The 19,666-nt window shown below is 47.0% G+C and overlaps 2 protein-coding genes across 2 annotated transcripts; one reads left to right on the plus strand and one right to left on the minus strand.

Moving 5' to 3' along the window:
- Positions 1-800: 800 nt before the first annotated feature.
- On the minus strand, positions 801-18,497 carry LOC125953963 (substance-P receptor-like). Its single transcript, XM_049683861.1, has 8 exons — positions 17,660-18,497; positions 4,526-4,615; positions 4,099-4,450; positions 3,901-4,022; positions 3,572-3,804; positions 3,075-3,175; positions 1,903-1,993; positions 801-1,770 (listed from the first exon to the last, which is right to left on the minus strand). Exons 2-8 carry the CDS (start codon positions 4,608-4,610, stop codon positions 973-975), a joined length of 1,782 nt encoding a protein of 593 aa, XP_049539818.1. The 5' UTR covers positions 4,611-4,615; positions 17,660-18,497; the 3' UTR covers positions 801-972.
- Positions 8,331-10,818, plus strand: LOC125953972 (proton-associated sugar transporter A-like). The gene is made up of 5 exons (XM_049683874.1): positions 8,331-8,705; positions 8,782-9,697; positions 9,766-10,071; positions 10,139-10,234; positions 10,337-10,818. The coding sequence occupies exons 1-5, from the start codon at positions 8,566-8,568 to the stop codon at positions 10,466-10,468; spliced, it is 1,590 nt and encodes a 529-aa protein (XP_049539831.1). The 5' UTR covers positions 8,331-8,565; the 3' UTR covers positions 10,469-10,818.
- Positions 18,498-19,666: the final 1,169 nt, after the last annotated feature.

Raw genomic sequence — 19,666 nt, forward strand, 5'->3', positions numbered from 1 at the left:
GGGTGCTGATATGGTGAAATGACAGCTGGAGTAGGATTTCCACGATTTTCCGAGAAATATGTCATCATAAAACCCCGTCAAGCGTAGCGTTTGTATCTCGGATCGAAGAAATGCGGCTCAAAATTTTGAGCCACTTAGGAACTCAATTCATTATTCATCGAGAACGTTTTCAATTAGGAATAAAGGCTTTTTTCCAAGTGCATCCGGCTTAGTTTGGCGAGGTCAAGCATTGGGCGAGGTGTAGTCTCGTCCCCAGGATGCATGTTGCGTTGTTTTGTGATAAGAAAAACTCGTTAGCTAAATGGTTTTGTGTGGGTTTTGTGCTTGGACAAAGTGGACAAAGTTCAACGAATCTTCTGGAGCAGTTCTTTCGTGGTTTGATGTCGGTTGAAAAAGAGCAAAGTCTGTGGCCTGAAAGGAGCAATGCAGAATATACCAATACACTTATTTCTTTCGGTTTTTCATCTTTTGGAACGCTTAAGAGGCAATTACTGAAGTGATTCTATTGCAGGCCAGCGTATTTTGGCTTCGCAGTGCGAGTCCGATAGAAATCGTCTCAAACCGTAATCACTGGGAGTACCTTGTCTTCCTGCAATTCCATAATCTGTTTCCTTCTGGATCTCCTTTGTGGTAAGGATGCACTTTACCTGCTTTGTTGAAATCATGTTCGGATAACTGACTTTGTGGACAAAAGAACTGGTTGGTCGCACACATTTAATGACCAGTGGCAGCAAAGAAAAGGCATCATTTTCCACATAAATAGACTCTTGACTCTTTATTATATCGATAAATGCATAGAGATTGGATTTGGTACAAAGCTCGTCGATTTGTACTCTTGTTTGTCTCCCTACCTCCAAAACGTTCGACGGGGAGACTCAACTCTCGAGACCAACTTCACGTCCCAGCTTCCTGCTTGATGGGGAGGATTCGTGGAAAAGGGTCACGATTCCGGTCGAAAGCCGGAGGGCGGCTTCAGTACTGGCTGTTCAGGTCCTCGAGGCTGTTGCAGTAAAGGTGGGTTCGCGGATCGGCGGATGGCGTTGGTGCCGGTGGTTGCTTCGGTCGATCGTCCCTCGAACCTTCGTCGTCAACACTTTCACCTCCGCTGTCCGGATGCGGATGTTTGAATGGTGGCCCATGGTTCCGCTGGCCGGACCGTCGCTTCAGTTCGCAGTTTCCGTTCGAACGAAGCGGAACCTGCTCCCGGGATGCTTGCTCACCGAGTGGTTGCGCGTACGGCCGTAGCCGGTAGTCCTCGTCGTCATCCGTCGCGCTGGAGGCCATCGTCATCTTCAGTAGTTGTTGCTTCGCCTGCTGCTGCTGCTGGCTACTGAGATCACCCACCGGACAATGATGGCTACCGTCCAGATCCGGTTGAGTTCGCTCGTGACAGAAGTTGGTTGCTGCCAGCAGAGCACCACCACCACAACCACTACTACCACCATCACTGCTGGCTCCTTCCGTTGGATAGTTCTCGTTCCGCCGACCCGTTGGCCGACCGGGCGCAAGCTCATGCAGTAGCTGCCCTGGTCCGTGGTGCTGGTAGTGCAGGGCCGTGGCCGGTGGAAACTTGAACGCCAGCGGCAGCTGCTTCGGGGCCGAGTAGCGACCGGTGCTGAGTTTGTTCCGGATGGACGAGGTGGCGTAGCTCGACCGGATCGAGCTGACGCGCGTGAATATCGACGACGTTTTGTCTGATTCGTGCTGGTGGGCGAAGCTTTGGCCGCGCTTGAAAGGGTAACGTTTGCGAAACTCGCGCTTGAACTTTTCCTGTGTGGTAAATCGCGGTTCACGCGACATAGGAAAATGGGAAAAAGGGGTGGAAATCAGGCATCGGGTAACAAAACGTGGCCTCAAAAGGCCACACACATCCACGGAGGCGATAACATTTCATTAACTTACATTGTAAATACCGTAGATAAATGGGTTGTAGCAGCTGTTGCTCATCGCCAGCCAGTCACACACGAACCAGATAATGTTGATGAAGCGATATCTGCGGAAAAAAAACCCCAGAAGCGATTATCGAAATGTTGGCACCAGCAGGTGGAACAACAATCGGAATTGTGTTTATGGTTCAGGCTTTGATTCCGATGTTTCGGTGCCTTCGAAAAGAGCAAAAGGGAATGCTCGAGCCGGGACAATTCGAGGCAATGGACGAAGCAGATGCTACCGTAAGGAATGCCAGACGCAGTAGCGCTTTTAATGGTTCAGTGAGGCAATGGAAAAATGATGGAAAAGGTGATCTAAAGTAAAACTTATTGAAGGCTTGGTCGATATGCTGGACCTGTGTACAATTTCTCTTAGTCAAGAAATTAAAACCATTTGTTGTAGTTATTTAACTGCCCAATATTTAGTAAATGAGACTTCGAAACACTTAGTGCAAAAGTATTGAATTGCACAATGCAACAATATTATCTCTAGATAAATTGTAACTATTTTTCATTTTTTAACAACCTGTTCCAAAGAAGCGCTCACCACTCTGCAAGTCATGCTGTGGATTCTTATCATTAAAAAAACCAATCATGTTCTGTCACCTCTACGGAGGTATTAGCTGGACAGAAGGGCCTTAGCCATCTGTGCAACGGAATCGAACGACTCGTGGTACCGAAACACAAACCGAGCAATCACATGGTTTGTTTCATAAGAGTACACTCGACGTGATACATTCATATCCCAAGACACTACTATTGAAAGCATACGCGATCGCTTGGACACGTGGATGTACTTCACTCCGCACTCCGTGGTACCTCAGTTTCCAGGAAAAACGGAATCAAATAAACGGCTCAGTCCATGCTGGACACTGTGCAAACACAGCGTACGATTTCAATGAAAATAAAAGAAGCCCCAAGGTGAAAAAAGGGAGCACCATTCTGTCTGTTCTGGCACTCAAACCGTGTGTGTATGTGTGGTAAACACCGCTTGTTTGTCGTCCTCGTCGTTGGCAAATGTGTGAGTTGTCGTGATGAGATTGTAATTTAAACTATGCCAGCCACCACTGGTCTTCTTCCTCGAGAGGAAAGTTTATGTTTGTCGATTTACTTTCCCGGGATGGCATGCTATAGTGGACTACTTACTCATTGATTTCCGGTACCGTGACATGCAGGATGTTGTAGAGCTGCAGTGGAAACCAGCACACACCGAACAGAGCCACGACGATGATCAGCATTTTAATAACCTGCGTAAGACAAGTGTCAGTTGTTTTTTGTTTATTATAGTTTTATCATACACGTACTTTTCATTCTAACCAATTCTGTTTTGTAAGCAATTTCAAATTGCTCTCCTGCCCTGAAAGATTTCCTCAATTCCTTCGAAAAGAATATGCTATAGTATGCAAATGGAACTCCTGAAAACAGTCCTGATATCATTTAAATTTGATTCTGGCAACGGACAGGCCTATCTGGCAGCTGTGTTTGGGTACTTTGGTCGAGTTAACATTTTATTGCTGACTTGCGTATTTACACCAAATCTAATGCATAACTTTATCTGGAGGCGTTACCATGCACCTTGATATTCTGGTTCACCTTCAGGATCCAATTCCGCCACTTCAGTTCAAATCCTGGATTCTGCTTACCTTCTTCTTGTTTTTCAGCATGGTAATGTCGCGCGAATCCTGCGCATTGCCGGGCGTTTTGGAGCCCCACAGCCGGAAGGCCATCTGTATGTAAACGAAGCTGATGACGAACAGTGGAATGAAGTACTGTACCAGCACCAGCACGTACCGGTACAGCTGGATTTCGGCGGGTTCGAAGTTGACGATCTTACAAAAAGGTACCGTAACGTTGGTGTACGTTTCGTTCATACCACCTGCCAACCAAAGTTATCCCATTAGAGAAGAGGAAAGCAAGCATAGAATTGAAGGACCATAGATTTGCGCCCCAGATGGCCCCCAAAGGAACATACCCAGCACGATATTGTAAAGAGGGCGAACGCGCAGCGCGAACAAGATCGGTGCGGCCAACGCGAACGAAAGCAGCCAGATGGCGGAAATGACGAATTTGGAAATGTTTTTTGAAGTCCTCGCCCTGCAAAAACAAAAACAAAAAAATGGGAAATGACTGCTGAAGCCACAAGTTCTTACGAAGAGCGAGATGTGCTTACCGCAGCGGATTGATGATGGCTCGATGCCGATCGACGGCGATGGCCGTCAGCGTGAAGACGGACACGTTGACGCTGATAAGCTGGACGAACGGGCAGAACGGGCACATGAACTCGGGCAGGTTCCAGCGCTGCAGCAGTGCCGCCTGGAACTGGAAGGGAATGGCGAACACGCCAATGGTGACATCGGCCAGCGCAAGGTTAGCGATGAACATGTTCGTTATCGTCTGCATCTGTTTGGTGGTCAGGACGATCCAGATGACCAGCGAGTTCCCGATGACGGCCAGCAGGCTGATGGTGCCGTAGAACAGTGACAGCAGCACCAGCAGCCCGATTGGCACCTTATAGAGGTTCTCTGGAAATGCAATTGGCCGGACGCTAACGGTGAGCGATTTCTCTTCGGTAGTCGCTTGGTTGCCAGCATGCTTACCATCCTCGAGTACGATCCGGACGTCCGTCTGGTTGAGGGTGTAGTTGCTGCCAATGTGGTACGCCACAATGTCCGTCTCGTGCATTCTCGCTGCAAAACATAGGGCAGAAGTAGAACGAATACGTCGTTGCGTCCATTACTCCAAGTGTTCTCATACGCTTTCAATAACGAAATCAGACTGCAACAAAGAAGACTCTGCTGGTCTATCATCTCCCTTGAATGAAGCTGCATCTCTTCAATCAACTGTTCTAATTAAATTTTCAGCATAACTTAAATCAAAAAGCGCCCGTTCCTGACGCCCAATCCGTTAGCCAACGATGCTTGAAATCTGGTAGCAAGTTCTGGTAGCTGATTGGAAATCAATGTGAAACCAGCGTTAGCTAACGCTACGTCTTTACTAATACCATGGTGTCGCAATGCAAGGAAACCACCAATTAGTAGCAGTGGTAGAGAGCACCGATACAATGCTCTCGTCGGGGCAACGCAACTTGCTTCCAGATGACAATGGATTAATGTAGCCTAATATGCCCTTAGGTGTACATTCCCGGTACATTATGGGGTTGCAGGGCAGTTGGCGAAAAAATAATTGCAGATACGCTTCCGCCTTGCCGTTACCCGAACGATAGATCGCCATGAGCAGATTCCAAACTGATTCAAATTTAATTGTTTGCGCTATCGTGTTAGCATGCCTGCGGCAGTGGAACAGAACATGGGAGTGAAATATGAAGAGCTCTGTTGTAGTGGTTTAGAGTAATAAAGGAAGTTTATAATATGAATCCACTCCAAGCGATCTGTACAATGTGGTCATAGATGTGGTCGCAATGTCTATCGATCTAGCTGACACATTCTCTATTCAGAACAACAAATAATTCAGAACTGTAATTAGGTGTCCAAATTGATTCGGATAGAGTAATAGGCATTTGTGGTCAGGAATTAATTTGCAGAATTTCTCACCACCAATAATACCGTAATAATGTTGAAACGCAGTGAATAGTTGTAATGTATTCGCGCGGTAGTTATGCCGATTGCATAATTGCTATCGACTATTGACTATTGCTATCGACTCTTTCCGAATATGCGGGTTGTGTGTAAAAGGTTCGAACGGATGAAGCAAGTGGTGTAGAATAGTAATTTCAACTATTTTATTCATCGCTTCACAAACGATGCCATCAAGCTGGTATCATGTGGGTACTTGAGCGTAATTAGAACTGATACGATGCGCAAATGAGCAAATGATTGCCACGTGTGTTTGGTTTGAATCGGATCGAGGTTCATCATTCGATTCACTTGGATCGAGTAGAGCTATCATATAACGATCAGAACATTGGATGGAGCATTTGAAGCACGTTTCACGGATTTACACTCGGTACAGTGCGTGCGGTATCCAGTAAGCATATTTGAGGCCATTGTTTGAAGCGCTGAACGAGCATAAATCTGTTGGTTTGGCAAATGGTTATTTTGGGCAGCATTAGCACCGTAGCAAACATTTCATACCGACGCTTAATGCCTTCAATTATGCTTCGGATTCACTTCTCTTCACGCTTCTGCAATTTTGAGAGTAAATCGACCCGAAGAGACGGACGAGCAAAAAGCAAACACATTCTGGAAACTTTTCTTATCAATGGACGAGACTACATTAAGCCTGAACGTGTTTTCATTTCATTTCGAAGAGTAATTTGGCGTGGATGGAAATGAATGCTTTATGAATGTCAAACTTCGCTTTCACAACCGTAATGCTCTTAATGCTTTCTACCACTGGCGGCATTGGTTGTATTTGGTGGCAGGCCGTTGGTTTCATCTGTTGGAAGTGTCAAAGGACAAAGTATTTTTAAAATTTTGTCGGTGGAGGCAGCATTTCATTCACAAGATTTCTTTTCACTTTGATAACACCACCAAATTGTTTAACAGAAAAATATAATTCCATTTCCCATTGCGGCGCACGGTATTAGGAATGTTGATCGCACTAATATGTTTTAATGTGTGACAGCGTGACACGTGCGGCACCCCAACCCAGTGGGTGGTGAAGGTATGCAATAAGGCTGGAAAATTGAATTTCTGGTGAGGATGTTTGCGTGTGCAAATGGAACGCTCGGGATGGCGACTCGTAAGTATCGTGAGAAATTTGCGGAATGCCTTGTTTTACCATATAACAACACAAGGTCACGGGGATAAAATGTCAGATCATAACGTTGGCCGGGTGCGTAATGCTGCTTTTTGCCGAATTTAAAACTCATGAGAAACACTGCGAAAAAGGCGCCTCCATTGAGGAGTTTCGTTTCCAACACTAATAACTGTGTGTTGAAAATAATTAAGATCGTTGTAGTTTGGAGGGCAATTTTGATATGTAAGTATTTGCATTTAAATACTAAATATCAGTAAAAAAGACATTACTATAAAAAAATATGTTAAACCAGTTTGTATGTAATAAATTGTTTGCCTAGTATAATATGAAGAAATGCGACCGAAGCGTACAACCACATATACCGGTGTACTAGTCTTAAAATTTAGTAATGGAACTATTACTGGTCAATGATAGCTGTCAATCATGCGATTGCCCATCGGCTAGGAACGCACTCGTCGTTGATTGTTCAGTATTAAACGGAATGGTTCAATGCATTCGGACAAATCCGTTTACCAACAACGACGATTGAGTAGAGATTTGATTGCGAGGTTTGCTTCATCTCTTGTCCTGAAATATTCAATTATTCCATAGCTCGTAATTTCCAGTTGGTTAAGTAAATTCGATGTGCAATATATTTCTTTAATCTTAACAGTGCTCAGACACGAGTTTAATTTTAACGATGCATCAATGCTGCATGGTAAACATCGATATTTGCTGCTAAACCAAATATGGCAGTACATGCTAGATGCATTGGAAAATAATTAATTTCCGATGTCAGTGCAACAGTCTTATGTGTTTCAAGTTCAAAGGCTTTGGAGCAGCCAACAGGTCCTATAGGTACGGATTGCTTGTTAGGTGGAATCTAATAAATGGAGCCAGCATCCTTTGGTAAATAAATGATGGTACAATCGTATCAAAGGATAGTTTACTTAACAACTATACCACATTATTTTTCAACATGAAGGTTATTATACGTTTTCAAAAATCACATTAAATGAGCTCGTTAGAACCTTTGGCGTTGGCTGGGGAACAACAATTCCGTCCATCGAATCGTAGCAACCAACGCAAATCATAGCATCCGCCGTTCGCAGCTCCATATCGATCGCAAATTGGAGCAAACTAAACGGTGGCCGCTACTCGGATTGCAGAGACCCAATCCCCGTCCCAAGGGTAAGTATGGGAATCGTTATAGTGAGTGACTGATCGCGTTCCGCCTAACAATTCACACCGGAACAAGCGAAATGGATTGGCCTTTCGTGCGCGAGGTGAGGTCATAATGACCTGCCCATTCCTCCCCGTGTTCGGTGACACAAAAGTTCGCGAAATGAGCGACCGACCTCAAAGGTCGGGAAAGAATTCCCGCGCGCGCGCGCGAGTGCTTGACCATCGTCCAAACAAACGAATTGAAATTCATTTAGTGAAGGTCGCTTTTTGGTGTGTGTCGCCTGATGGTGTCCGTTGCGCCAATTCTTATTCATTCTCATTCTTTCGTTCTTTCTCGGACTTAGCAGTGCCAGAATCGTTGGAGACGAATTCACATCCATCGTCGCGTCGTTAAGGTTAAGCGTAGTGGTTGTCACCCTGTGCTGCTAGCGGCCAACTTGACCCGCGGAGCCGGGCGCATGCTCGCCTTCGGAAGCAAAACGTGCGCGTTGCTGGCACAACGACGACGACTGCGCAGAGGAGTAGACCGAGTCATTCGAAGCCGAGTGTTGACCGCGTACGGAGGCCACCGCGTGCGTAGTGCCGGCGTGAGTTGCGTGTGCGTTAGATAAGCGGTGTTGTCGCCGGTCGGTTGGTCATCCGTTTTGCTTAATATCGAATGCAGTGACGTGTTTTTCGGGAGGGGGTAGTGTTTAGGCGAGGTGCGACCCGATAAGAGATTAGCGCGTGAGGCCACCCGCCACGCGCTGTGAGAATGGCGACCGAAAAGACGCACCCTAGCACATCGCTTACGAACCTTCCGACCGACGACGATGAGGTGCTGCGCGGTATGCTTAGCCGGCGCTACCATTACGCCAAGGCGCACACGACCAGCACCTATCAGCACACCTTCCGGTATGTGTAGCAGCTAACGTGCCAAAGTGAGTTACCATCCACTGCTACCTGATTGCGTTTCTGTCTGTCATTCCAGGAAAAAGTCCCGCTGGGAGCTGATCCGGTTGTCGCTGCTGATCGTCGGTATCGAGTGTACGTACGCGACGGAGACAGCGTTCGTGGCACCGATCCTGCTGGCCATCGGTTTACCGCACACGGTGATGACGATGATGTGGGCAATGCCACCGATCATCGGTGTACTGTTTGTGCCGGTCGTCGCTTCGGTCAGTGATCGGTTGCGGCTCAGGTGGGGCCGCCGACGGCCCGTTCTGCTCGTACTCGGCACGGCGATGCTCCTGGGTATGATGTTGCTACCGCATGGACGCCAGATCGGTGCGGCGATCGGATTGCAGAGCGTGGCGTGGATTGCAACCATCACGACGATCGGTCTCACGACGACTGACTTTGCGGCCGAAGCTTCGAACGGGCTCTGCCGGACGTACGCGATGGAGGTGTGCACGATCCGTGATCAGGCCCGGGTACTCAGCACGATGATGCTGATCGGGGGGATGGGCGGTATGCTGGGCTATCTGTTCGGGGCGATCGATTGGAGTGCGTTCGCGATCGGCCAGTACTTTGTGAGCAATGAGGCCGCCGTCTTTACCGCCAACTGGTTCGTGCTGCTGGTCGGATTGGTCAGTACGCTCACGAGCTTCCCGGAGATTCCGCTACCGGTGCAGGAAGCGGACGAACTGCTTCGTCCCGTCACGCACCGGATGCTGCAGCATGAGGTGAAGCGGTTAAAGGGTGGCGCAGATGCAGAACAGCTCACCGCGGTACCGGATCAAACGGAAACGATCGGTTTCCGGAGGTTCGTGCGCAATATGGTCCGGATGCCGCGTTCGATGAAGCTGCTCTGCCTCACCCAGTTCCTGTCCCATATGGGTTACCTGCCGTACTGCTTGTACTTTACGGATTTCGTCGCGGCGCAGGTGTACGATGGTGACGTGCAGGTGAGTAGCATGCGCGATTATGCTTATCATATCTGCTGATCCCAATCGATCATCTCGATACTCGTTAGGCTCTGGCAGGCTCACGCGAATTGCTACGCTACGAGGAAGGGTTACGGTTTGCCTGCTGGGGTATGGCGTTGTTTGCGGCCTCCGCATCGCTTTACTCGCTCGTAATTGAGCGGCTGATTGAACGGTTCGGTGCACGGGCCGTCTACGTCGGTGGGCTATCCGCTCACTGCATCGGTATGTTGGCGATGGGGTTCGTGCACGAGCGGAGCATCGTGCTGGTATGCTGTGCCCTCACCGGCATCATGTACGCCACCATCTACTCGATACCGTTTCTGCTGATCTCACACTATCACTCCAAGAACTCGGTAAGTGTGCAAAAGGGATGGCACCTCATCGCGACGTCCCGGTTAATGTCATTTCAATTCACGACAGTTTGCGATGGAGGACGGCAAGTGCGTGGAAAGTACGGAGGCGCGTGGATTCGGGGCCGATGTGTCGATGATGAGCAGCGTTCTCTGCCTAGCCCAGGTAAGGCTATATAGCGCAGCGCCGTAGCTTATCAAATATTTAATCGCATTCTCTCCCTCTCCACGTCGTTGATGATGGTGATGATGATGCATCGGTACACAGCTCATCGTTTCGCTGGTGATGGGCGCATTGATCGATGCCGCCGGAACGACGACGGTAATCATCTTTACGGCGAGCGGCTGCACTCTGCTGGCGGCCATCTCCGCGATGAGCCTTCTCTACATGGATCTCTGAATCGGACGAAACGAAACGAAACGAATGCCCGGAATGCTGTTAATGGGAGGAACACCACTCTGCACCTCGTACCGCCTTCCACCCACTCCATAATCGGCTGGCCAGCGCAATCATTCCGGTCCATCCCAGTGCTCCGGCATTCCGGGTTTTTAAAGTCTTAATTGAAATTCATATTAAACGCTCTGCGACAAACGGACGCTTGTGTGTGACGCTCGCTGTACGTCATCCAATGATGCTGCTGTTGCTGCTGCTGCTGCTCCGCCGTTGACGAATGGCCGACGGAATTAATTGATGATTTTACTTCCCGATTTCCTCTCTCTCCCTCTCACTATGTGTGCGGTCCCGGGAGATCGCGATTTAATAAAACTCATGTGCGGGACCGTACGGAATCAAGTCGTCAAGCAAGACAATTGCCATCGCTAGACGGAGTATCGATTGGCAGAACTGGCGTATCGCCTGGGGGTGGGGCGCTGTTTAATGTTGTTTCAATTAAAGTGCGTTGCGTTGCTTCCACGCTCCAGCGTTCTTGGCAATGGTTGATTCATTCAATTTTCTGGCTCCAGTGACAGTATAGGAGAGCACGCGAGTTTGTTTGTGTGTGTTATGAGTTCTGGGTGCGTGTTGTATGAAGAGAGATCACGAAAGTACGCTCATCCATAATTGGCGCTTTTGTGTGAGACGATCATGAAGCAACTAAAGAGCAGTCATTTCAATTATCCTATTCATCGCCACGTAAACGATATCATCAAGCTGGTATCATGTGGGTACTTGAGCGTAATTAGAACTGATACGATACGCAAATGAGCAAATGATTGCCACTTGTGCTTGGTTTGAATCGGATCGAGGTTCATTATTTGATTCACTTGGATCGAGTAGAGCTATTATATAACGAGCAGAACATTGGATGGAGCATTTGAAGCACGTTTCACGGATTTACACTCGGTACAGTGCGTGCGGTATCCAGTAAGCATATTTGAGGCCATTGTTTGAAGCGCTGAACGAGCATAAATCTGTTGGTTTGGCAAATGGTTATTTCGGGCAGCATTAGCACCGTAGCATACATTTCATAGCGACGCTTAATGCCTTGAATTATGCTTCGGACTCTCTTCCCTTCACGCTTCTGCAGTTTTGAGAGTAAATCGACCCGAAGAGACGGACGAGCAAAAAGCAAACACATTTCGGAAACTTTTCTTATCAATGGACGAGGCTATATTAAGCCTGAACGTGTTTCCATTTCACTCCGAAGAGTAATTTAGCGTGGATGGAAATGAATGCTTTATGAATGTCAAACTTCGCTTTCACGTCCCTAATGCTCTTAATGCTTTCCACCACTGGTGGCATATGGTTGTATCGGTGTTGGTGTGTCGCAGGACGAACTTTCTTAAAAAATTTATCAGCATCTCACTCACGATATTTCTTCTCGCTTTACCAAGAGCCATAAATTGTTTAATAGAAAAATATAATTCCACTTCCCATTGCGGTGCACGGTATTAGGAATTACGGTTGCGCGAATATGTTTTAATGTGTGACAGCGTGACAAGCGCGACACCCCAAGCCAGCGAGTGATGAAGCTGTGTAATAAGACTGGAAAATTGAATTTCCGGCGCGGATGTTTGCGTGTGCACAGATGGCAAAAGTGTGAGTGCTCGGTATAGCGCCAGTAATGCCAGCAGCATAAGGTCACAGAAGTTCCATGCAGGTTGGAATTATTTGAATGTTTTCGATTTAGATTCCATTTGCCTGATCAATAGGTATGTTCGCCAAACATGCTCACCATTCCAATTGAACCATCCACCGGAGTGCTGCAATATGAAATGTTGGGAAGAAAATATAACGTGAAGGGCCAGGCGCCTCCATTGGCGCTTGTTGCATTCTCTATCGGTAGAGAATTTATGGTTCGATCCGCGCATAGTTTTCCTCAACACAAACTGCCGCACATTGGCTTTGCAATGGTACAGGTTTCTCCCGAAGTTGTTCAAATATGTTATGCAGGATCCATAGCTACACATAAATCCCCCTCATAAACCAATAGTTATCCAGTAGCGGAAATTAATTTTTTTTTCGGAACGCCTGGATGAAACTTTTTTACGTGACGTTACAACTGAGACCAAAACTCCGGTCAGCTGATACCTGTTGCTCATTTGGGTGCTATGTTGGCATAGGATTTAGGCGTCCATTGCGGCATGATAAATTGCGTATCGCACGCAAGCACGCATTTGCGTCAACCTAAATTAATACTATTTACCAGCCTACCGACCAACCGACCGACTAACCAATACACCGGCCAATGCACTACCAGTGCCGGCCAATGTTTATCGGGGCCGCTGTGCGCTTAATTGGTCTGATTAAACCTTCCGTGCAAATGAAGAGTGCAAACACCTGAGCAGCGGGTGCAAGGCCACTAGTGTAAGGCGGGGTTGCGGAAGCCAACGTACCGTCCCCGTGGTAGGTAGTCCATGACCTGTTTACCTCCGTGAGTTCAGGTTCCAGAGCATGTGCCGGGGAATCATGGCAGGGTGTCGGGGGAGCGTTGCTCGAAGTTAATTTTTCTGTTTGCACTTCGGCGTGTTTGGATAGCGCAGCGCACAGTGATTTGCAGATAAGCTCTCCGATTATCCCGCGAAACGGCCAAAAATGGCGCTCGTTTGGCTTGGTCCTCAATAATCCGGCTTTTGTGGAGGAGTGTTTACTTATTCAGACTGACTACCTTAAATGTGGAAATGGGCTTACGTTAATCCCAACTTTAAATCAGCGCATGTTCCCCAAAACTCATAAAGAATAGTAGATGGTAATTTTAAAAAAAGATATAATTTTTTTAAATAAAAATGGTTTTTTTTGCCAATTTTTTGTCTATTTTCGAAGTGAGGTTTTTGCGATTTTCCTTAAAAGAACTAACTTAATTATCTAACTACTTAATAATCGCAAATACAGTTGATTATTCTTCAGATGTTGTGCAAAAATTGAAAAACTAAAATTTGATGATTTCCTCTTACGAACAATTGGAAGATTGAGTATTTTATACTGAAACTCAATTTGTACTGAAATTAAAATGCTGATCAATAAACAATAGAAGCGCTCGTTGAGCAGTTATCCTTTGTAGTAACGGACATGCTCTAATAAATCGTTGAAAATTGCCAAGTACCTTTGTCTTCCTATGCTTTGCTATCGACTTTATGTTTTAAGTTTCTTGATGATGCCGCTTTCAAGAATGAGTTTTATAACTGTTTTTTTTTTTAATTTTAAAGCCCAGATCGCAGATTATGATACTGCCACCAGAGTCCGGCAAAGGTTCACGATGAATGTCATAACCGTTGGATATAAATACCCTCAGGGGTCCGATAAAGTAGATTGAACAGATAAAACCGGACGGTGAGTCTACTCGGGCACAACAAACAACAGTTATTATCACTTGCCGCCCCCACCAGCAACGCACAGCGAGCAGAAGAGTCCGCAAGATTCAATAGATCCGCTACAGGCCACTCCGGAATCTCTCACCGGAGTCATGAAAAGTGATTCAAGAAATGAATAATCCAACCTAATTACAACTCTCCTCTGGTGCGGTGCGCCAAGCCAATGCGGGCTACATTTTGACCGGCTCAATATGTTTATATTGATCAGCCCCCAACGCCCCCGCACGGATACCGTTTTGCAATTTTATTTTTACCTTCCCTCGCTACAACTCCGAGTTGGCGTGCCGTGAAGAAGGAAAAATCGGAAAGAAGTTGACAGCCACCGGAAACCGCGTGTGAATCGTCCGCCGTTTTACGATCTATTTAGACAAATGGTGATCAGAGCGCATCCGACCGTCCGCATCGGGGCTCGTGAGCTCCGGTCCAGAGGAGTTCCCGGGAAACATCGCAAAACGGCTCGTTAAAGACCGGGCTGGCACGCGCGAAAGGTGCGCGAAGTGATTTACATGCCAGCGGCGTCAGTAGCATGGAGCAGGAAGCAGAGGGTCGGGCGCTGACCGATGCTTCACCACACTAATCAATCGATTGCTTTCATGGGCTGCTCTTCTGGGGAAACTCCAGGCGTTTGCGAGGAAGTAAGCGAGAAAAAAATGGCAAGAAAAAATCTTTCATTCGAGAGCGTTTTTGTTGTTGTTGTGTCTTCTCACCACCTCCTTAACGGCTATAGCTTCTCATTAGGCCAGTCAACTGGAATGACTTGTTTCGCAACCGCTATCCGTATCGAGGAAGGTCGATAAAAGGTCGTAAGTTTATGGTTTTCCTCGTTCTCTTTTCTTTACTGCGCTGTTGTGTTTTTTTTCTCGATTATAAACGAGCATCTCATCTCATGGTCGTTAATATAATTAGTACGCTCGTACCACAACCACACACACACACACACACACGGACCACTGGAGCGTTGGGTTCCATTTCGTCGTAGCAACGCCGTTGGACAGGATATCGCGTTTCCTGCGGTTAAGAAGTGAACCAGAGAATGGTTCGATAATTAAATCTCCGGCCACCTCTGTCGGCATGTGTGCGTCCGGTGCGTCAACGTCTGCGTGACTGTTACAGACTTTCGTCTCGAGGCCTAGGGCTGCCCTTTACCCCGCTCTCTTGCTCTTACAGGATATGGTCATTCGTTTGGCTAAAGTGCAGTTTTCCCATCATTTCCTTTGTGGCTTTTGGTCTTGGTCTAGTCAGGCAGAAGGATACGAACGAACAAAGCCGAACACCTCCTTTATGGGGACCGCATCGCTTAAAGAGGAACTGTGATGGAACTGAAATCGAAAAAAAATGGACAACCAGGACATACGAAACCAGAAGAAAAGGACAGACCGGTTGACAGACTCACTTAATCAATACGCCGCTCACATGCCTGGGACCTGTTTTTTTTGTGTCAGTATCCTTTTGCCATTCCCTTCCACTCGAGTGCGTGCCTCTTGCGAACCCAAAAGGACAATTTATAAGTTGATGTGCGTGCTGGTGTCGCCCGGGAGTCTCTCGAGTCTCTGGTATCCTGCTCGAGTGAGTGTGAGGGAGGGAATCACTTTCCTTTCCCCTTGACTGATGGCGATCAACGGCGCACAATTTATGATGGAATACCATTTCCCTCCCGGAGGGGCATTTATCAAGTGAGCAGCCGAGCCGAGCATACCGGAGCCAATTTAAGCGACGTGAACGTTGTGAAGCGTGAAGATATTGGTGAGCGAGAATTTTGAGGCAGAAAAGTCACTGAGATGAGAGGTTTTCGCGGGAAAAGGCAGCGAAGGGAAAAAGCAAGTAAAATTTCCAACCGGTTTTGCCATATTTCGTAATTAAAGAAATATGTTTGGCGAAAAGTTAGCGAATGCTTTATGTCATCCCATACGCACACACTCACGCACGCACAAACGTCGGCCACCGGCTGTCATTTCACCCGAAAAACAAGCTTCGCAACGCGTTCCTTCGCGTCTGGTCGACTGTAAAATGATAAATGGTTTACCAGGCGAGGGGAGCAGTGGTGGATAATACGAAGCGGTGGCATGGGCGTTCCGTCCCGGCACACCTGTCACAGTACGTGAAAAGGGTTTTCCGCGATGCTTATAACGCCTAGAAACATGCGAACTCAATTATATCGAACCCCCAACATCGCCGGTTTTGCCACCGAACTACGGCAGTGTGCGGGACATGTGTGCGAACAATTGCATCGTCATGTTCGTCGTGTGTGTGTGTGTGTGTGTGCTTGGCCGGTGGGAGCAAATATATTTTATTGGATTAATTTAATTCAGGCCTCGTGCCGGCTTTGTCGGATTAATTTGTGGCACCGGGTACATGACCTTCGGGGTCCCCTTTTTGATTAGAACGGCGCGCCGGCTCAATTTCATTTAAAACGAAACTGTCCCCCATCGTGACGATGATCATGCAATGGAGGATGGGTAATTTAATATTGCTTTGTCAGCCCTAGTGTGCAGCATCCAAGAAGAGTCTCGAGTCGAGTGTCGAGTCGAGCGTGTCGTTTGCTTGACAGAAAGGAACAAAGGCACACCCAAAGGATTGTCGTTGACGATAGCTCAATTGGCTTAGAATGTGCAACCAGTGGCCATGTGCAGTTGCCTCAGTAGATGCACGCAATCCCTTTGCAAGAATAGGAGCTAGATTCGATTAGATTCTGGCTGCATTCAGCTACCATTTTGCTGCTGCAAATTTCCTTTGAAAAGCGCTCATCTCATAAGCTGCATGATGCCTTAAACAGCTGATATTATGTAGATGAATCTATTTAATTCAATTTTTACCATTAAAGAATGGCAAATTGGCCATCAACTGCTTGACCCCTGAAAATGGAATGATTTGAAATGAACGAATGGAAATGGATGGAAGAAATAAATCTCTTCTGATAGAATAGACAGTATCACGATCAGCTAATACTCTCTTAAACATTTCATTTTCCATTTCATGAAGAAATTGCATAATAGGCTTGGTTGAGATTATTTCGGTGTATTCTTTGGTTGATCGCTGTCATGGAGTTGTCATGCGCAGTTTTGGTGTAATCCATCCAAGTTTGCCACATTACTAGAACATCTATTGAGCATTGAAATATTAGGCAAAGAAACTAGATGCTTTAAAATTCAATGGTTCACTCAAACTATTCCATAAAGATGCCAAAATGTAACAGCTCTTTTAATACTCTGACTTGCTAGCTTGCTCTTTGGAACAACGAAGACACAATAGCTGCAGTTTTACTCGAACGATTGAAGATGTCCGAGTTTTAATAAAAAGGTTAACTAAAACATCTTTTAATCATACTAAAGCTACTTATAATCCACCTTAAGATAACCTTCACATTCAGAGCAGTGGTCTCGTTGCATCAAACCAGCAAACAACTCTCAACAAACCATAAAGTGCTACACAACAATTGTTCTCTCCTTAAAGCGAAGAGACCGTCAGCGGAAAGTTATATCCGCTAATTGTATTAATGAGAATCAAAGACCTTTTTCGAAACAACCAACCCAAGAAACAAGTCCCGACTTATAACCACAGCAAAAAGATAAAACTGCTCCCTTGATCTTCTTGTTTTTGTTTCTCCCCTCCCGCAAACGACCACATCAAACCCATCCCCTTCCATTGATCTCGCCCGAATCGATCCGAACTGGGTGCGCGTCCGATACGGTGGCCAGTGGGATGCTAGAAATGTATAACAAGCAGGAGCCAGAAAAGCGCATCCCACCACCTCCGCAATCGTATGTCATTAGCGGTCTCGTACCTTTTTCTGTCTCTGTCCTGAGATACGGGTTGGCAGAAAGGTTTCGGACAGAATTCCCGAATCCGGTGGAAGCTCCGCTGTCACTCTAGTAATCAGTAATCCTTCCGTCCCAGCATTCCCAGCCCGTCAGTTCGGTCAGTTAATTAATAATCCGGCCGTTGCTGATACGACTGATCCACCCTCCGGCTCCGTCCAGTCCGTCAGCTCACCGTGACTCGCCCGTTTCGTCACGTTTCGGTTGGATTGGGTTGCAACTTTCTGCGAAGGACTCTGCTACCCCGAAAGTTGTGGCCACTTTCTGTCACAAGACAAGCGACAGGGGTGCTGCTGAACTGTCTCACAACTCGTGCGGCACTTTTCTTTTCAACAACTTTTCTTTGCGATGCGATTCCGGTTAAATCAGTTACACTTTTCGGTTGCGAAGGGAAGCGGTTAACTTTGGGGCAACATTTTGATAACTTTTCTTCACAACTCCTCTTCCGCCCAAACGCACTCCCGATTGCAATCGTATGATCGTAACACTTTACCGATTCCGGAAACACGTGCCACCTGTTTCGGTTGCTTTTGGTGAAAATTTGGGCTGATGATGGTTGCAATGTGTGCACTTCACTGAAATTTCCATTGAAGAACGCTCGTGTGGCTTCCGGGTTTGCCTTCAAATTTTCGTTGTTGAACTAGTGAACGCCACACACTCTCTCGAGTCGCGCGTTTTCACCTCACTGCTTCACTCCGCGGTATTCGATGTGATCTTACGCGTTTCCGGGGCGTAACTCACCGTCATCCGACACCGCACGCTAGAACGACCGATGCAACTAGAGTCGGTTCCGCGCGATTCGGAGAAAGCGTACCAAACGGCGGTCGAGACGGAACTGATAGCAGCAAGTCGTACAATCGGTTGATGCTGGTGCTGCTATGCTCGGTTTGGCGCGCAGAAGTCTTGATCCGCGTGTGGTCCGTTGTAACCGTCGCCACCACCCTCGCCACCCCCGCCACAACTGCCCTACACTCGCAATCGAGCAGTTGATCGAGCACTTTCATCGTTTCGTTTCGCGTTTGCGTTCGGAGGACGGCACCGAACGAAGGCCGAACGATTCTTCGTGCTACGAGTAAGCAACAAAAGGGGGCAAGGATGGGGCCACAGACGCTAAAGATGCTCCTCGGCCTTGCGGTGGGATGGAAAAATGGATTTAGCATCATTTCCTTTTTAGCGGAGTCTGTGCGTGGCTGCTGTGGCGTCGAGGATTTAACGGCGTTTGACGTTGCAATGCGAAGCGAAGGCTGAAATGGTTTTCATGTCAGCAACACACACGCCAGGAACGCAACGGGATAATGCAGTTGCAGCATATGGTGCCTATGATTTCGATTGAAAGGCATCGAGAATCGATGACACAATCGAACTGGATGCCTTTTCGGTGGTCAGTTATCTGTAGGAAGTCCAGTAATCGGTTTATCGTGTAGCAGATGGGATAGAAATGGACGTGAAACGCACCGTGTTGTACATAAAACTAGCATAAATGGAAAGAATGTAGCAAGTTTAGCAAAAATGCAATTTACTTTACTAAAAATTGAAGAGATGAGTATTTTTTGCAGCTGTTGGCGTAACTTGCTGTTATCCTGGATTTATCTAGTAGGCATTTACGATAGTAGGGGTAGGCTTGACATTCGTTATCTAGCGCAATATGTCTTGATAGTATCCTATTTAATGTTTGATATTTACTATCACATCCAGTAAGCATAGCATAGCGTAGTAAACAGAGCATACAACATAGCACAGCATATAATGTTTAACTTTAATATCCATCGCAGACATCGTAAAGCACGGCAACAACGAGATGTGTGCGTCAGCTCAGCAAACAAAGAGAAGCAAATACACAGCATTTCGGTGTCTCTAACGATGGCGCCCGGCGCTTCATGTCATGGATCGGAACCGGAATCGTCTCGAGACACGTTTGAAGTAGTAGCAAACAGCGAACCAACCGACCGCTCTTGTATAATCAACGCATCGCT

The sequence above is a fragment of the Anopheles darlingi genome, chromosome 3 (assembly GCF_943734745.1).
Source record: "Anopheles darlingi chromosome 3, idAnoDarlMG_H_01, whole genome shotgun sequence".
Lineage (NCBI taxonomy): Eukaryota > Metazoa > Arthropoda > Insecta > Diptera > Culicidae > Anopheles > Anopheles darlingi.